At 33.2% G+C, this 15,837-nt stretch overlaps 1 protein-coding gene across 1 annotated transcript; it reads left to right on the top strand.

Moving 5' to 3' along the window:
• The first annotated feature begins 7,245 nt into the window (after positions 1–7,245).
• On the top strand, positions 7,246–9,083 carry LOC132048874 (LRR receptor-like serine/threonine-protein kinase ERL2). Its single transcript, XM_059439559.1, has one exon. The coding sequence runs from the start codon at positions 7,514–7,516 to the stop codon at positions 8,696–8,698; it is 1,185 nt and encodes a 394-aa protein (XP_059295542.1). The 5' UTR covers positions 7,246–7,513; the 3' UTR covers positions 8,699–9,083.
• The last annotated feature ends 6,754 nt before the right edge of the window (positions 9,084–15,837 follow it).

Here is a 15,837-nt window from a genome sequence, read left to right as displayed (position 1 = left end):
ATTTATCACTTAATTAATCATGGCTAGGTGATATATATACTCATGGTTAATTTTTAGCAGCTAACATTAATCGGTTTGTTTTCTTTCCGGTTTTATCAATAAAAAAATAACCATCTCTTGATTTGGTGGTTTATTATTAAAAAAATCTGATTATCAGCCAATCTTCCTTTCAACTTAGTACTATCAAATTATTCAAGCGCATAACTATTGTTCCTTAGAGAAAAAAAGAAGAAAATACGAGCTTTGTAAATTAAAGTATAATTGAATAGGACATTGTTGCACTTTGGGACGACACGTTGGAGTATATGATGATAAATTCTTCTATATCTTTATTTATGCATGATGAAAAAGCTTATTGTCTGATAGTCTCTTTTAAAGTCACTGTTAAGATTGGTCTCCAATTTCTATGTGAAAAGGCATCTATCATTACTCTATAATGTGTTTGTGACATAAAAGTGATTATTAATCCTAGCAGAATCTATTTGAAGTGCCCACCCTACTACAACCCTCCAATTTCATCACTTGTTATTTGTTAGTAGTAATATTTAATTCATAAATCACTTTCAATGAATCCCATAATATAATATCAATGTGGGCTCCTCCCACTCTTGCTAATTAACATTAGTCAAACGAAACCAAAAGCAGGCAATTTTATTAAAGTAATTACAGCAACATTATTTTTCTAGCTTAATACATTGCAGGACCATTTTTTCAATAAAAGAACAATAGGCCAGTTACTTAAAGGAGTTGAAATGCAAATCTTTTTTCCTTTCTGTTTTATATAGACTTGAGTCCCAAGACTTTGACTACCTCTCACTGTATGCAAGTACTTTGACTGTAATAACCGACATGGTGACATTAACAATTTTATAGTTTAAAAATAGAGAAGAAAAATGAAAGAGGGCATTTGCAGAGACCAAAAATGGACAAGAGGAAGAAGTTGATCGGAGCATCTTCAGCTGCGCATGCCACAATTTCAAAAGTGTTGTCCTAAATTTTTGTCCAATGGTTGTCGACATTTTCAAAATTTTAACATTTTCATTCACATCCCATTGTATTCTTTGTTTGTTTAGACATGATTTAAAGCCAGTGATTTAAAATCAGGTTGATTTGAAGTTGAAAAGGTTGTTCTTAAGTTATTTTTTCTCATAAAGAAAACCCCACAATTTGTAAAACCTATCAAAATTTTCCCAATTTATATATAATCTTACCAAACGAGCAAATCATAGTTCATAACAAAGTATAATACGCTACCAGAAGACCTGTCTAAAATACACACATTCATTGGTCGAACTTTAGTTCACTAAAAAGAAAAATTGAACATGAGTTGTAGTGTAACCACTCTTTAATATAATCTTCTCACACTTGTATTTAACAAAATTTTCATGTCGAAAATGCATTTTCCCATCAGAGTAGATATAAATATGGTTGGTAAGAGTAAATACGGTTGCAGAAGTTCTTACCTATCTTTTTTATAAAATATAAACTTATTGGTCAAGTTTTATATTTTAAAAAAATTTGAAATCACAACTTGAAATTTAAAATCTTACTTTTTAGAGAATTTGAGATTTGAAGTTGAAATTGAAATTTTATGCAGATTTCATAAACATACGTTGTTTAAATCCAAACTTGAAATTGAGGTCTCAAATCCTATGACCAAACGCCTACTTAATAGTTTCAATCCATGTTGTGTCAACGTGAAATGTGTCTCCTTTTTCCTTTGTGTGTATCATTCATAGGGAATCCTTAGAAATTTACTTGCTGATAGAAAAGAAGGCACACTCTGATATGAAAGAGCAAACACAATGTCACGCGTGGCCCTCGTTCGGATAACCTTAAATTATAGTGTGAAAAAAAATAAATTAGAGTTTCATGATGATCTGTCGCTCCGAACTAATTGAGGCTCGGACCATCCACGTCGACTCGGACAGTGGTTTGGAGGGCCAAACCACATCCCAATAAAACAAACCAAAAACCCAACATAATTATAAGGAAACTCAACCTTGCAAGAAATAAAAGAGGGAAATCAAACCACAAAAAAGTAAACTTATAAGCACTTGACTTGTAGATATGCAGGGATCTGTGTAAATAGATGATAGTGTATTTACTTTTTTTAGTTTGTCCTCCTTTCTGGTTCATGTGATACTATTATCTTATTAATTAGTTTGTTTAAAAAAGAATGACATACATTTATACTTAGAAATAATTAATTTTGCACTTTCTATTTTACCGTTAATTAGAAACTTTATTATAGCCGCACAAATGCTACGTCATATTTAAGGTTAAGTTTTAAAGCCACACAAATGATATGACATATTTAAGATTCTAAATTTTAAAGATACTCTTATTTTTTTTCTTAAACTTCATGTCAATTCAAAATATATCACATACTATATAAATTGAAACAAAAAGAGTTGCAAACAAGTTAAACTAAAAACATTAACTTGACTCTTTAACTCTTATAATTGCGGAGTCACTGTCAGCTACAGTCATTGATAGTTGTTTTTCCATTTCTCTCCCCAAAATCCATATTGCAGACTTGTAGCATTGTTAGAAGATTCAACAGAAACATCAAAATACTTTGTTTCCATTTGTTAGCTAGCTGTTGCTTTTCTCATAAGCCACCCATTTTCTCCTTATATCAACTTCTTCCTTTTGGAAATTTGATGTTGTTCTCCCTTAAAGCTTTGAGAATGGTTATTTGATCATTTACAAAAAAAAATTAGTTTTATGACTCTTTTATAAGAGATCTTCATTTTTTACACATAAAAGATTTAAAAAAAACACATAAAAAATCTGAAAAAAGTCATTTTCTTCTATTCAAATTGTAAGAGACCAAGAGATCTTATTTCTTCTGAATAGCTTTCATGAACCCCATTTAGCCATTTCACAATTTGTTGGATAATTTAATTAAACAGTTCTCTCGCAGTTTAACCATTTTTTATTTCCTACTAAGGTACCAAAGGTTTGGAAATAAACTTTTGGATACTGGTGTGTCTGAAGAGTTGGTTTAATTAACTAGGAGTAGAGTATTGACATAGTTACATGTTAAACGATTTAGTTACTCCTTATTAGCTACTAGTTTACTTTTGGATGAATTGAAAATTATTTGTTCATTGCAACATTAAATTGGTCAATAGCCGAAACCGACCGACATTAATAAACTACTTGTCCTCAACAACAAGGCTATAGAATCGTACACTCGGACTAGAAGATCATGTGACATTCATTTACTACTCCACCCTCACCAAAATGAAGCAAGGGCCACGAATAGAAAACAATGCTTCAAACAACCAACCAAGCAACATTTTGTTCGAAAAAGGTATTGCCTTTATAAATTGCTAAAATATCTTTTTTTTCGCCAAAACTAATCCATGCGTTTATAGATGCAGAACCGAATTCAAAATTTAAACTTCATTGCTTCGAGTTTGAGATTCTACTACAACTCATTTGATTTACTTTATTCGAAATGAATATATTATTCTTTTTTCATGTCTTTTCAACAGAATCCGAGCTAAAACTAATTCGAAAGAATTCGTAACTCACACTTCACATCGGAGGGGCATATTACTTTCTTTCTATAATATTTTAAATATCGCTAGCTATAAGATGCAAGCTTACATTAAAGACAACAATTGAACGTGTGAAAAGGATGTATGGTAGGAGTAATTCTTTTTGGTGAAAAGGGAATTGCATGGTTGGGATAAATGAGAGTGAAGTAAGAATGGGAAATAGATGTATTGGAATAGCAAAACGAAGCTTTTTCAGTGTTGAGAGAGAGACCTAATGACGAAAAGGAAGAAGCCACTGACATATATGGAGCCTTGGCAATATATATTTTGTTAAAGATATATCAACGCAACATGTGCATTGCTCAGATCTCTACGAATCAAAAAAAGAGAGAGGATAGGGCAGTCATGATTACTCAATGACCAAATATATTGGCCTAATTTTGAGTAAATGAGAGCAATGCATCACGTCTATAATAGCTGGGTGAAAGGGACATGATACCTAAGTTTTATAAATTCATCCTAATTCCCCTTGTCCATCTGTAAAATGCAGGCTCATGCTTATTGCCATTCAAATTTGTTAATCCCAAAATCCTGATGGTCCACAGCCTTAACCTTACTGCAAAAAGATTAGATGATGCCCAGGTTGTTGGGCTTGGTGTGGTGCTATATATTTATGTTTGAAAATATGGACCAGGAAAACTATGGATCAAGTCTTGGAAACACGTTAAAAGTACTTTAATTTTCAAAAGAGATATTTGCTAATTTTCTTACTTTTAATTTTCAAAAGAGATATTTGCTAATTTTCTTTCACGACATTTCTATATAGAGTTACTAATTGCAAATAATTTTAGTAAATATGATGAGATTTGTGTTTCTACATTAAGCAAATCTTGAAGAAATTCTTCTTAAAAAGCAAGAACTACCGACCTGATCATCCTTTAAATGTAGAAGAAAGAGAGTTTATGGAATGGTAGTAAGAGAAGGCAAAGTTGTTATAAAGAAAGTAATTATTTCAAAATGGAAGACCAGTTGTAATTATACAAATTGTAGTCACAAAAATCTTAACATTTCTTAATTAATTATATTTAAATAAAATTCTTACGATCTACACACTATGTACAGACATACAAATGCACTTAAATACACATTCGTTTTAAGTTTCGTGCTAATATGTAGCTTGGTTGATATAAAAGAAGTTTGCCTACATTAATAAATCATACGTGAGCATGAGACGAGTCTTTATTTTACTTGATACGGAACGAGCCGTATATATCCTGTGAAACTTTATTTTATAATATTTCTCCCACCTCAGTACTTGTAAGAATATAAGATATATATATTTCTTCCACTCAGTGCTTGTAGATGAGGATATTATTCTGTCTTTTTACATTGTCTTCAGACACAAGCTACGAAAGTAGATTTCTACTTTATAAACAAAAGTTGATTATACGCTAATTTGATTTCAGAAACCAAATAAAGCATCATCAACTTGATCATACGTGAAATTCAATCTCACAAATATAAGGCTATAGCAAATGCCCCATAACACAATAGTTATTCAAATTAACAAAAACAGTTTGAACATTATTGTACCTTTGGGGGAAAAAAGAAGGAAAAAGAGCCGATATGAAGAATAATGGAATAGGACATTGTTGCACTTTAGGGACACATAAATAGCAAATCAGTGGGAAAAGGAATTAAATGAAAGAGAACCAAAAAATAAATATCACATCATACTATTAAATATTAATGTACTTGAGTCAGCAGGTCTTCCGCCCTACTTTAATATGCATGAAAAAAAGCTAATGTTCTGAAATCACTATTATGACTGAACGACTAATTTCTACGTGAAAAGCAACCATCACTACTCTATAATATACCTTGAGGCATTATTATTGATCATAAGAATCTATTTGATATGACCCTCACCTCCCTAATCATCACTTGTTATTTAGCAATTCTTGAAACATCAGTTTTAACAAACCCCGTAACTTTGCTGTTGGCTCCTTTAATTTTCCTACTCATCAATTCACATTAATTAGGCAAACGTAATTAATTAATGCATCGCGGTTCTATTATACTCCCTCGTCCCAAAATAAGTGTTATCTGAGCAAAAATAACACTCATTAAGAAATTAATAATTATTATAAGGGTATACTAAATTATTTCTATTTATTAGATGTTTTTGAGAATTGAACAATATTAAAGAAGAATACTCCTTTAGTGCTAAAGGCATAGTTGGAAATACTTGCCAATTTTTATTTTAAATTCCTAACTTTTTGTGACAATTTTTTTTTTTTTGCTAAGATAACACTTATTTTGGGACAAAGCTACTTAGCAAATAGTGTACCGGTATTTTATTTTATTTTTCTGGCTAAAACCATTGGAGCTGACTACTTATTGCTAACTGCTAAGGTGGTCGGAGCCCCATGACCCATGTTTAAGTGGGCCAATATGGGCCCAAATAAGAAATCTCACCCGAACATACCAAACGTAGCGTCGGGTAACTTAACGTGAGGGGCATGTGGAAATGCAACTTTTCTTCCTTCCATTATCTCTATGACTTGGCTCCCAAAACTTTGACCCTTCAGTCTCTGATAAGATCTTTTGACTGTAGAAACACCATCCACATAATTTATTAGTAAAAGAACAAAAATGAAAACGAAAAAAGGACAAGAGGAAATTGATATAAGCACATCCCCACTGCCTACTTACCTAATAAGCATTTTAAGTAATTAAATAAGTCCCTTATTTTTGAGGCCTTTCCTATATTTCCAAAGCTAGAGAGCTGTTCTTACAACTATTGTGTACTTTTTCAAATTTGAAGTCTTTTAACTGTTGTGCCAACATGAAATTCAACTCCACTGTAAAAAGCATAATTGTGGCAGTTAGAATTAAAATGGCACCTTCTAAAGGAACAACTTCTAGCAACAAGGTTTTCAAATTAATTTATGCAATTCCATAAAGTGTCATAGATTAACAAACAAAAAAGGAAATAGTGACAAATGTACTATGTGATGAAAGAGAGCAACCGTAAAGGTCACGCGGTCCTCGTCCTAATCACCGTAAACCCCGAGTCTGAGTATCTGTCACGCCAAACTCCAGGCTCAGACCATGCATGTAGGCTGGCGCGGACAACAGTTGGCTCACCCAAACCACATAATTAAACAGAACAAAACAAACAAAAAACCTAGTACTATCTTTTCTCAAGAAAAAATATTTAACATTAAATATTTGGATGTGTAAGTCTATTTAGAACAGTCTTTCTACCTCAAGAAGATAGAAGTAATGTCTACGTACATTTTACTTCAGACTCTACTTGTAAAATTATATTGGGTATGTTGTTATTATTACAATTTAACATTAAATTATACTCCAACATTTAATTTGTTTGTTTTACTTTTCTTTTATATTTTGATTCATAAAGAATGTTTTTTCTTTTTTGATAATTCTTTAATTTTAACTTTTCACATTTAAACAAAAAAAAAAATATTTTGATACATCATATTATAAATTTTCTGCAAAGTCAAAATCAAAAAAATAAATTAAAACTGGGGTTTCTTAACTATGACTAAAATAAACCACAAAAAAAAGGGAATAAAAAAACACACGAAAAATGTAGTACTAATAGAAAAACAATGGCTTGACACTAATTTCTTGTAGCTGCCACTGGTAGCTGTGCTCATTGCTCTGTCTTTCTCTCCTTTCTCTCCCAAAAACCATAGTGTATTCTTCAACAAGATTCAATCAAAAATCAAAACCTTTTTTCCATTTCCATTTATTAGCAGTTGCTTTTCTCGTAAGCCACTCATTTTTCCTTATATCAATTTCATCTTTTTACAACTTCCATGCTGTTTCCATTAAAGCTTTCACGTATCCCATTTTAGCCATTTCCCACGAGAACTCTTTGTTTCTCACGGAAAAGCAATACCCAAAACACCTATATAACCCCCTTTTTTTTCTTGTTCCTCTCTTCAATCCCATACAACAATATAATAATCATGTTGATAATAACAATCACAATACTCTTGTTTCTTGTTTTTCAGCAATGTAATGCAATGCTTCACCCTATTGATTTCTTAGCATTACAAGCAATACACAAAAGCTTAAAAGATTTACCCGGGTCGAACTTTTTCGGGTCATGGGATTTTACATCCGACCCGTGTAATTTCCCTGGAGTTTACTGTGCTAATGATAAAGTGATCACATTAAATCTTGGTGACCCAAGAGCCGGGTCACCGGGTTTAACCGGTAGACTTGACCCGTCTATTGGGAAACTCTCTTCTTTAGCTGAATTCACTGTTGTTCCGGGTCGGATATTCGGGTCATTACCCGAAACTTTATCGCAGTTGAAGAACTTAAGGTTTCTTGGAGTTAGCAGGAATTTCATTTCGGGTCGGATCCCAGCGGGTTTGGGTATGATCCGGAAATTACAAACACTTGATCTTAGTTATAATCAGCTTAGTGGAAACATACCTTGGGTTGTCGGAACAATTCCGACATTATCCAACGTTATTTTAAATCATAACCGCTTATCCGGTTCAGTACCGGTTTTTTTGTCGCAAAAATTAACCCGGTTTGATCTTAAACATAACCAACTTTCCGGTTATTTATTACCAAGGTCACTTCCATCCTCACTTGAGTACCTATCTTTGTCATGGAATCAGTTGACTGGTCAGGTTGACCATTTATTAAGTCGACTAAACCGGTTGAATTATCTTGATTTAAGTTCAAACCGGTTCACCGGTTCAATCCCGGGTAGTTTGTTTAGATTCCCATTAACTAACCTTCAGCTACAAAGAAACCAATTTACCGGTCCGGTTTATCCAATGGGTCAGGTTGCAATACCCATTGTGGACCTTAGTTTTAACCGGTTTTCGGGACAAATATCGCCTTTGTTTTCGAGTGTGCAAGTTCTATATATGAATAATAACCGGTTCACGGGTCAAGTTCCAGGGATAATGGTGGACCGGTTATTATCAGCTAATATACGTGTTTTGTATTTGCAACATAATTTTCTTACAGGGATAGCTATTAACCCGGCTGCAGAAATACCGGTTCGGTGTTCATTGTGTTTGCAGTATAATTGCATGGTTTTACCGGTTCAGACACCTTGTCCTTTGAAAGCTGGGAAACAGAAATCTAGGCCTACTGCTCAATGTGGGGGGTGGAAAAAAAAGGGGTAAAACAGAGAAATCACAACGGTATTGAAAGGCAGCCCAGTGTATTAAGCTTCTGCTATGCCTCGGGTCCAGAGAAGGGTCAAGAGAAATGATCACAAGAATATTATTAAGTGCTTTACTAGATAAGTTATAGTGATTTTGGATGGTTTTGAAATTAAGATGGTTGGGATTGGTTGGTTATTTTTTGTGGAAGTTAAAGGGTTATAAGAAAATAAGAATCCAAAATGTGTATAAAGAAGAGAGATTAGAGTAAAAGGGCAAGTGTTTAGTTTAGTTATTTTATTTGTATGATTTTGGTGAGCCAAAATTTGTGACTTGCAACTTTTGGCATTTCTTGTAATTAGATATACTGATTTATATTTATTAATTATGTTGCAAATTTCTAGCTTATTGTTTGTGGACAAAAGTTTTCTTCTTTTTCTTAGTAATAGATTGATCAAGGGATGTTCGTCTGAAATATTTCAATGTCCTCATCTGTAATGTTGTTCTTGTTCTTTTTTGGTTCTTGTTTTGTATGTTTCTTGCTTGTGGGGTTTGTGCTGGTTTCCTTTATTCCTGTTTTGCTGCAGCCTTATTGCTCTGATAAAAGTCGAGTTTTTTTGGATATACAGTATCTTTATTCCAGAGACAAATTATAGGTGATACAGATTGGACAGCTACAATACAGCTGCACCAGCATATCTCTGTTTTTTGTGGCACTAAATTTAGGACTGTCTTGTTCTTTTCTTTGTTTATCCTATCAAAAAAAAAAAAGTACTCATTTCAGTTTCGTTTTAAAAAAAGAATTTTAACACTAGCAAAAGTACTTTTATAAGTTGCAATGTTAAACGTGTCATTCTAAGAGAAGTTTAAATAAGAATGTTCAGGAGTAATTGTTTCTGTTTTCCCTAGAACAAGAAAAGCCAAAAGGTTATATTTGAAAGAAGAATTCTTTCAACATATGCAAAACCAGTTCTTGTTAAACTAAATGCAGATGAACGTACGTATTGTTTTCCAAATCCAAAAATAATTTATTAGTGTTGGTAGAGGGAATAGTACTAGTTTAATGTGTACTTTGTAACTCTGGCAATGGCAAGGCAGCTGCTACGCCGTCAAGCAAAAGAAATGAATGTTGGTCCAATATATAAGCATTTCCATTGATTGGGTATGGCCTCCCGGGAGATCAGCCAACAAAAATGCTCCTTTCTCCCTGGGCGGATTCAGGAATTTAAATTTATGATTCCTATAGGGATCTAAAATTTATATACAGTAATAACCGGACCAACAAATTACGTTTCGAGCTAAAAACATTTATACATTTAATAATTTTTTTTAAAAACAAATACATGATCTAAGTAAAAGTTACTAAATTCTGGTGATCCTTTTGTCTGCCTTGATTCCTTGTTCTCTGATCCTTGCCCTCATGACTCAACAACAAATACAATTGAACTTCATGAAGGTACCCCTATTCTTTCCTCTTAGCAAGGGGGTTAAATGGGTGTATTGGCTTTCTTTTAAGTCGTATCAAAATGAGTTGAACTAATAAATAAGTGGTTATTAATCTCCTCATTGAAAACTTGGATTGAGATGAACTAAATAATTGATCATAAATTGCATAACTATAACAAGTTTTCTCTAATACCATAATAAATGAAGACCTTTCCTACATGAGAGAAAGAACCCGCAACATAAGCTAAAACGCTTAACTCTAACCAAATTTTAATTTTTTTGTTTGTTGTCTAGTAATTTGTTGAATTACTACGTCTAACATTTTTAAATAGAAATATTATAAATATTTTGAAAAGTTTCTTCCAATCAATAAGAGCTAATACATATTTAGCTCAAATCTGCCAAACTTTTAGATGGGCTGACTTGGGTTGTGCCCGAATTTGTGCCCGAATTTATCTTCTTCTTTTTTGGTGAAAAGAAGGCATATTATTGATCACCAGACAAATAAAGTACAAATTTTCACAAATCTATAGCAAATAAGTATAACCTAATCTATGTATGTTGATATAGACTTTCTATCCACCGTCTTCCGTGTCTGTAATTCTTCCTCCTCTTCTTACTCTTCTCTCTTATATACACCTTTTTCTGGACTCTTTCCCACACTATTCTTGGCAATGATACTGTCATTTGTCACACCGCTTCATTCCGTGCCCACTAAATGTTGTACATCAGAGCAACCACCACAGCTATGATGAATTCCCTGGTATTCTTACCCTTCCTGCTCCTTGCCAGTCTTTTCTATAGTCCTTTAACTTCCATATTCTCGACTCTCAACCCCAACCAATTCAGTATGATATCCAAACAAGTTCTGGAGAACTGGCACTCAAAGTATAGATGTGCAATGCTCTCCACTTCTCCACCACGCAGGACACAACTGTCTTCTGTAGTTATACCCATCTTTTTCAATCTATGCCTTGTTAGCAACCTTTTATTTTCTACTCCAATAAATCAGTGCTTAGGAGTGCTTACATTATTCCATACCCATATACTCCGTTGCCATACTTCTATCTCTCCTCTTTTCCATACGCACTCTGAATGGTGTATTTTCTATTAGCTTTCAGCCACCATTCTCCCACATATACCTGTTTATAGCTATCTTTGATGCTGCATATTTTCCTCCAATGCCAGTAACAATCACTAGGTGAAGTATATGTCCCCTAGTCCATGTCCTTGATACACACGTGGTTCACCCACTTCATCCAAAGATTATCTGCTTTTTGAGCAACATTCCACGCATAGTTTGCAATTGCTGCTTCATTCCATACAATACTATCTAGTACCCCAAGCCCCCCATTTTCTTTGGTCTACATAATAGGTCTCATGCCCCAGAGGAACCTTCTTAGTAACCTCTTTGCCATCCCATAAGAATTTTTTGCAAATAGCAATCAGTCTCTTCATCACTTCTTTAGGTAGAATGAATATAGAGGACCAGTAAACATTTATATGTTGCAGGACATAATTTATAAGTTGCACTCTGCCTGCATATGATAGGTTCCTTGAGCTCCAAGTTCTTACTCTTGCCACCATTTTATCTATTAGCACTTCACAATCCACATATGTGATCTTCTTTGCTAAGACAGGTACCCCAAGGTATCTAAATGGTAATTTCCCCTTCTGGTACCCAGTTGCACTACAAATATCCTCCAAACATTGGGAGTCCATGGTACCACTGAATATATTGGATTAACCTGCATTAGCTTGCAACCCTGAGGTGTTAGAGAATGTTTGCAATCCTCTAAGTGGCAGCATTACAAATAGATAATTACCCTTTCAAAAGAGCAACATATCATCTACAAAACACATATGATTCAGTCTTAGACTTCTATATTTTGTGTGAAACTAAAATCTTGGCATTTCCCCCACTCTCTTGAGCACTCTTGTGAGATATCCATACAAATGACAAAGAGCAAAGGGATATAGGGTCCCTTTGTCTAAATCCTCTTCTACATTTAAAGTTGTCATATACCCCACCACTCAGTGCTATGCTGTATTGGGTTGTAGTAACACATTACATTATCCACCCTATAAATTTCTGAGGAAAGTTTAGTGCTTGTAGCATCTCCTTCAAAAACTCCCACTCTATAGAGTCATATGCCTTCCTAAGATCAATCTTAAGGAGGCAGCTTTGAGTTGTGTTCTTTCTCCTGTATTATCTCACTAAGTCTTGGCATATTAGAATATTTTGGAGTATAGGTCTCCCCTCCACAAATGCACTCTGATTTCCAGAAATTATTGTTGGTAAGACTGGTTTCATCCTATTCCATATCACCTTAGATATGATCTTATAAACTGTATTGCAGCATGAAAATATGTCCAGCTCAACTCCATCCAGCTAGATTGAATTGATTTGAGCAAATCAGATTTTCAAGAATTAATTTTATCATCCATATTTTGTACCCAGGTGATCATGTTAGTGGAGGATGTAGAATTTTAAGTTATGAATGCCGAATATAAATATACCATTTATCGTTGACAATATATTTGAACTTACTATAAATTATGTTTTTAAAAAAATCTTTTAACTCTGTATAATATTGTGCATCTGCCGATGCGCCTTCTTGTCTAATCCCCATCAAAAATCACATGCATTGCCTAAACTGAGGATTTCTATACACAATCTAGTTTTGCGTCTGATAGGACAACGTATTCCAAGGATGGATTGGGATATCTAATATAGTGAATCCTATAGTTAATCTAACACGTGACGTATCGTAGACAAAATTGGAATGAGGTTAAGTTAGGATCTAATCATGAAATGAACTCATGCATGGCATTGGTTTAATAAGTTTCAACTTATCTATAGGACAATCATCTGGAGTTCCCCAATAAATGCATTTTATCTGCAAATGTTGTAACACTCAAATTTCACCTTTTTCTACGTGCAATACATGAAAATTGCCAATGGTATAACAATTCAGTGAAGTTCCTGTACCCTAAGTGAAATTATGAGTATACATGTGATGTTTGAGCATTACGAAGTCCTCAAAATTTACGTGGATGGAGTCTTGAAAATACAAAAGCTCTGGGGTCTAGAAGAAATATATTTTCTTCTGAGCTTTTTTCTCTTATGTATGGACAGGTTACAACAATTGATTTAGCTTATAGAGTAAACTGAATCAATTTGCAATTTGAAGTTAAATTCATAATTAAGGTGCCAGCTAATGCTGCAGTAGTTTTACTAATTGGGCTCCACTTACCTAGAAACCAAGTCATCATTAGACAACATGTAGATGAGACAGGTCCATGAGAAATCATCAATCGAGGAAAGCAATATCACAAGGAAAAAACAAGTGAATTGCAGAGGATTTTTCGGTATACCTATGTCACTCAATTACAATTGGGATGGTGCCACCACATATATATAGCAGTCTAACAAATCCCACAACAAACAAACAAAAAAAAAATCCTAATCCTTGTTCTCTACAAATTTTAGTCAGTATGGAGGATGCAATATAAACTTAATGTATGATCACTGTATAACTTGAGCAAAAATATATGCTAGTTATATACTGAATATACACCAACCAATACAAACTACTATGATTAGACCGGTGAATTTTACTTACCAGCTAGCTAAAATGTAAAAGATCCTATTTCAATAGCTACATTTTAGAAAACGAGCACCCTGATGGCATGGGTTATGTTATTTATGTACCATTTCTAGGCCAACAACATAATGAAATTACACTTATAATTTCTTATAATTTATGAATGCCTAAGGTTTAAAACAAAAACTTCTTAATTTAGTGCGATTTAATTTTGAAAGATAGTTAATACGCTCAATAAACGAAAATGTCAATCGAATCGAAAGAGAGCAATTACTGGTTGTTACGTTGTGAAAGATTTTAGGGCCAAATTCCAGCGGCCCGAAAATGTGTTAGAGAACAATTTCAATAATTGGGTTCACTCACCCACTTAGGTAGCACAAGCAACATTTCCTAAATATGAACTCACAATTCGTAATTACAGTTTTGAAATTCCGTCATGTAAAACTTTATAGGTAAAATTTCTCAAATGACTACCTTATTGTAGCTTCCTACCATTTATAGCTACCCTTTTTAATATTACCATTCGTAGCTAAAAATCAGCTGGTTTGTGTATGTTTTCGCATGTATTTGTTGACGGCAAATACATGAGCATGCAGTAAAAAAAAAAAAAAAAAAGAAAGCACTCCACTTTATTTTTAACAGAATGTGCGGTATTAAATGAGTAATTAAGATATTTTTTACCTTCTTTTCCGCAAAATCTCCTGTAATATTCCCTTTCCTTACACGTTTATCTTCTTCCATGCATTCTTGAACATTCAAACGTAAAAATTCAAATTTCAAATTAAATCTTCAACACCTCTAAAAATACATTGACAAAACAAACACGATCAATCAACAGCCAATGTATTTGAAGTTTTCAATATTGATTTCATTTTTTATTTACCCATGTATTTGATAGCATAACTAATGTATTTGACGTTTCCAATCAAACTCCATGTATTTTATATTAAATATCATGTATTTGTGTAAGTAACAATTTGCATCACCCATGTATTTAGTGGTAATGTATTTGAAGTTTTCAATATTGATTTCGTTTTTATTTACCCATGTATTTGATAGCATAACTAATGTATTTGAAGTTTCCAATCAAACCCCATGTATTTTAAATTAAATCTCATGTATTTGTGTGAGTAACAATTTGCATCACCCATGTATTTGATGGGATTAATTTGAACAAAATACATAAATATATAGAAACTTACCATGTATTTGCGTCACCCGTGTATTTAAAACTAGATGAACTGATGGAATTAATTTGAACAAAATACACAAATATATAGAAAAACTTACAAAAATACACCACCAACCACAACAATTGATAGTTATATCATAGAACATACACAAATACATATATTTTTCGTCTTCTCAAAACCCTAAAAAACTTTCTCTCTCCCCTCCTCTCGTGTGCGCCGCCATAACCACCACCACGGCACAAAAAAACAATCACTTCCACCAAGTTGATTTTGTGGAAGAATAATAACACAAATAGCGAAAATTTCACGAAACAAAGGAGATGGGATAGAACGTGAGTACTTTAAGGCTTCTTTTTCCTTTTTTTTGAAAAAAAAAAAGAAAGAAAGAATACGATGAATCTTCTTGATTGGTGAGAATGGAAGTGAATTTTTTGCAGAAGGGTGAAGAGAGGAAGGAGGCGATCATAAAAGGTAAGAAGTTATGAAAAAGGAGAGAGAATGATAATGTATATAAAGTGAGTAATATTGTTACCATTAAAAAGGGTTATGGGATTGGGGGTGCTAATTTTTAGGTGTATTTGTGAAATGGTAATTCAAAAATTACTGTGTAGCTATAATAGTTAAATTAAAAAAGTATTTAATTATTATTAGTAATTAAAATAAAAGGTAGTTATTATCACTAATTATGTATTAGAAGGAGCTATAACGCGTAAAAATTCCAACTTTATATAGGAGACTAGATGGCCTATGCCCGTGCTGTGCACAGGCCCAACACTTTAGATTATAGTGTATCTATGTATATGTAGTTGTGTTTGGATAGTGATAATATATATATATATACACGAAGCATGAATTTTGTGCTCTGTATCTAAAACTTTATTATATTCATGTTTGCTACGAAAATTTATTAATA

This window comes from Lycium ferocissimum, chromosome 1 (genome assembly GCF_029784015.1).
Source record: "Lycium ferocissimum isolate CSIRO_LF1 chromosome 1, AGI_CSIRO_Lferr_CH_V1, whole genome shotgun sequence".
Classification (NCBI taxonomy): domain Eukaryota; kingdom Viridiplantae; phylum Streptophyta; class Magnoliopsida; order Solanales; family Solanaceae; genus Lycium; species Lycium ferocissimum.
This window is presented reverse-complemented; position numbering and strand designations above follow the sequence as displayed.

Excerpts from the sequence above, each read along its gene's own strand:
- LOC132048874 (XM_059439559.1), top strand. The coding sequence starts at position 7,514 with ATGTTGATAATAACAATCACAATACTCTTGTTTCTTGTTTTTCAGCAA.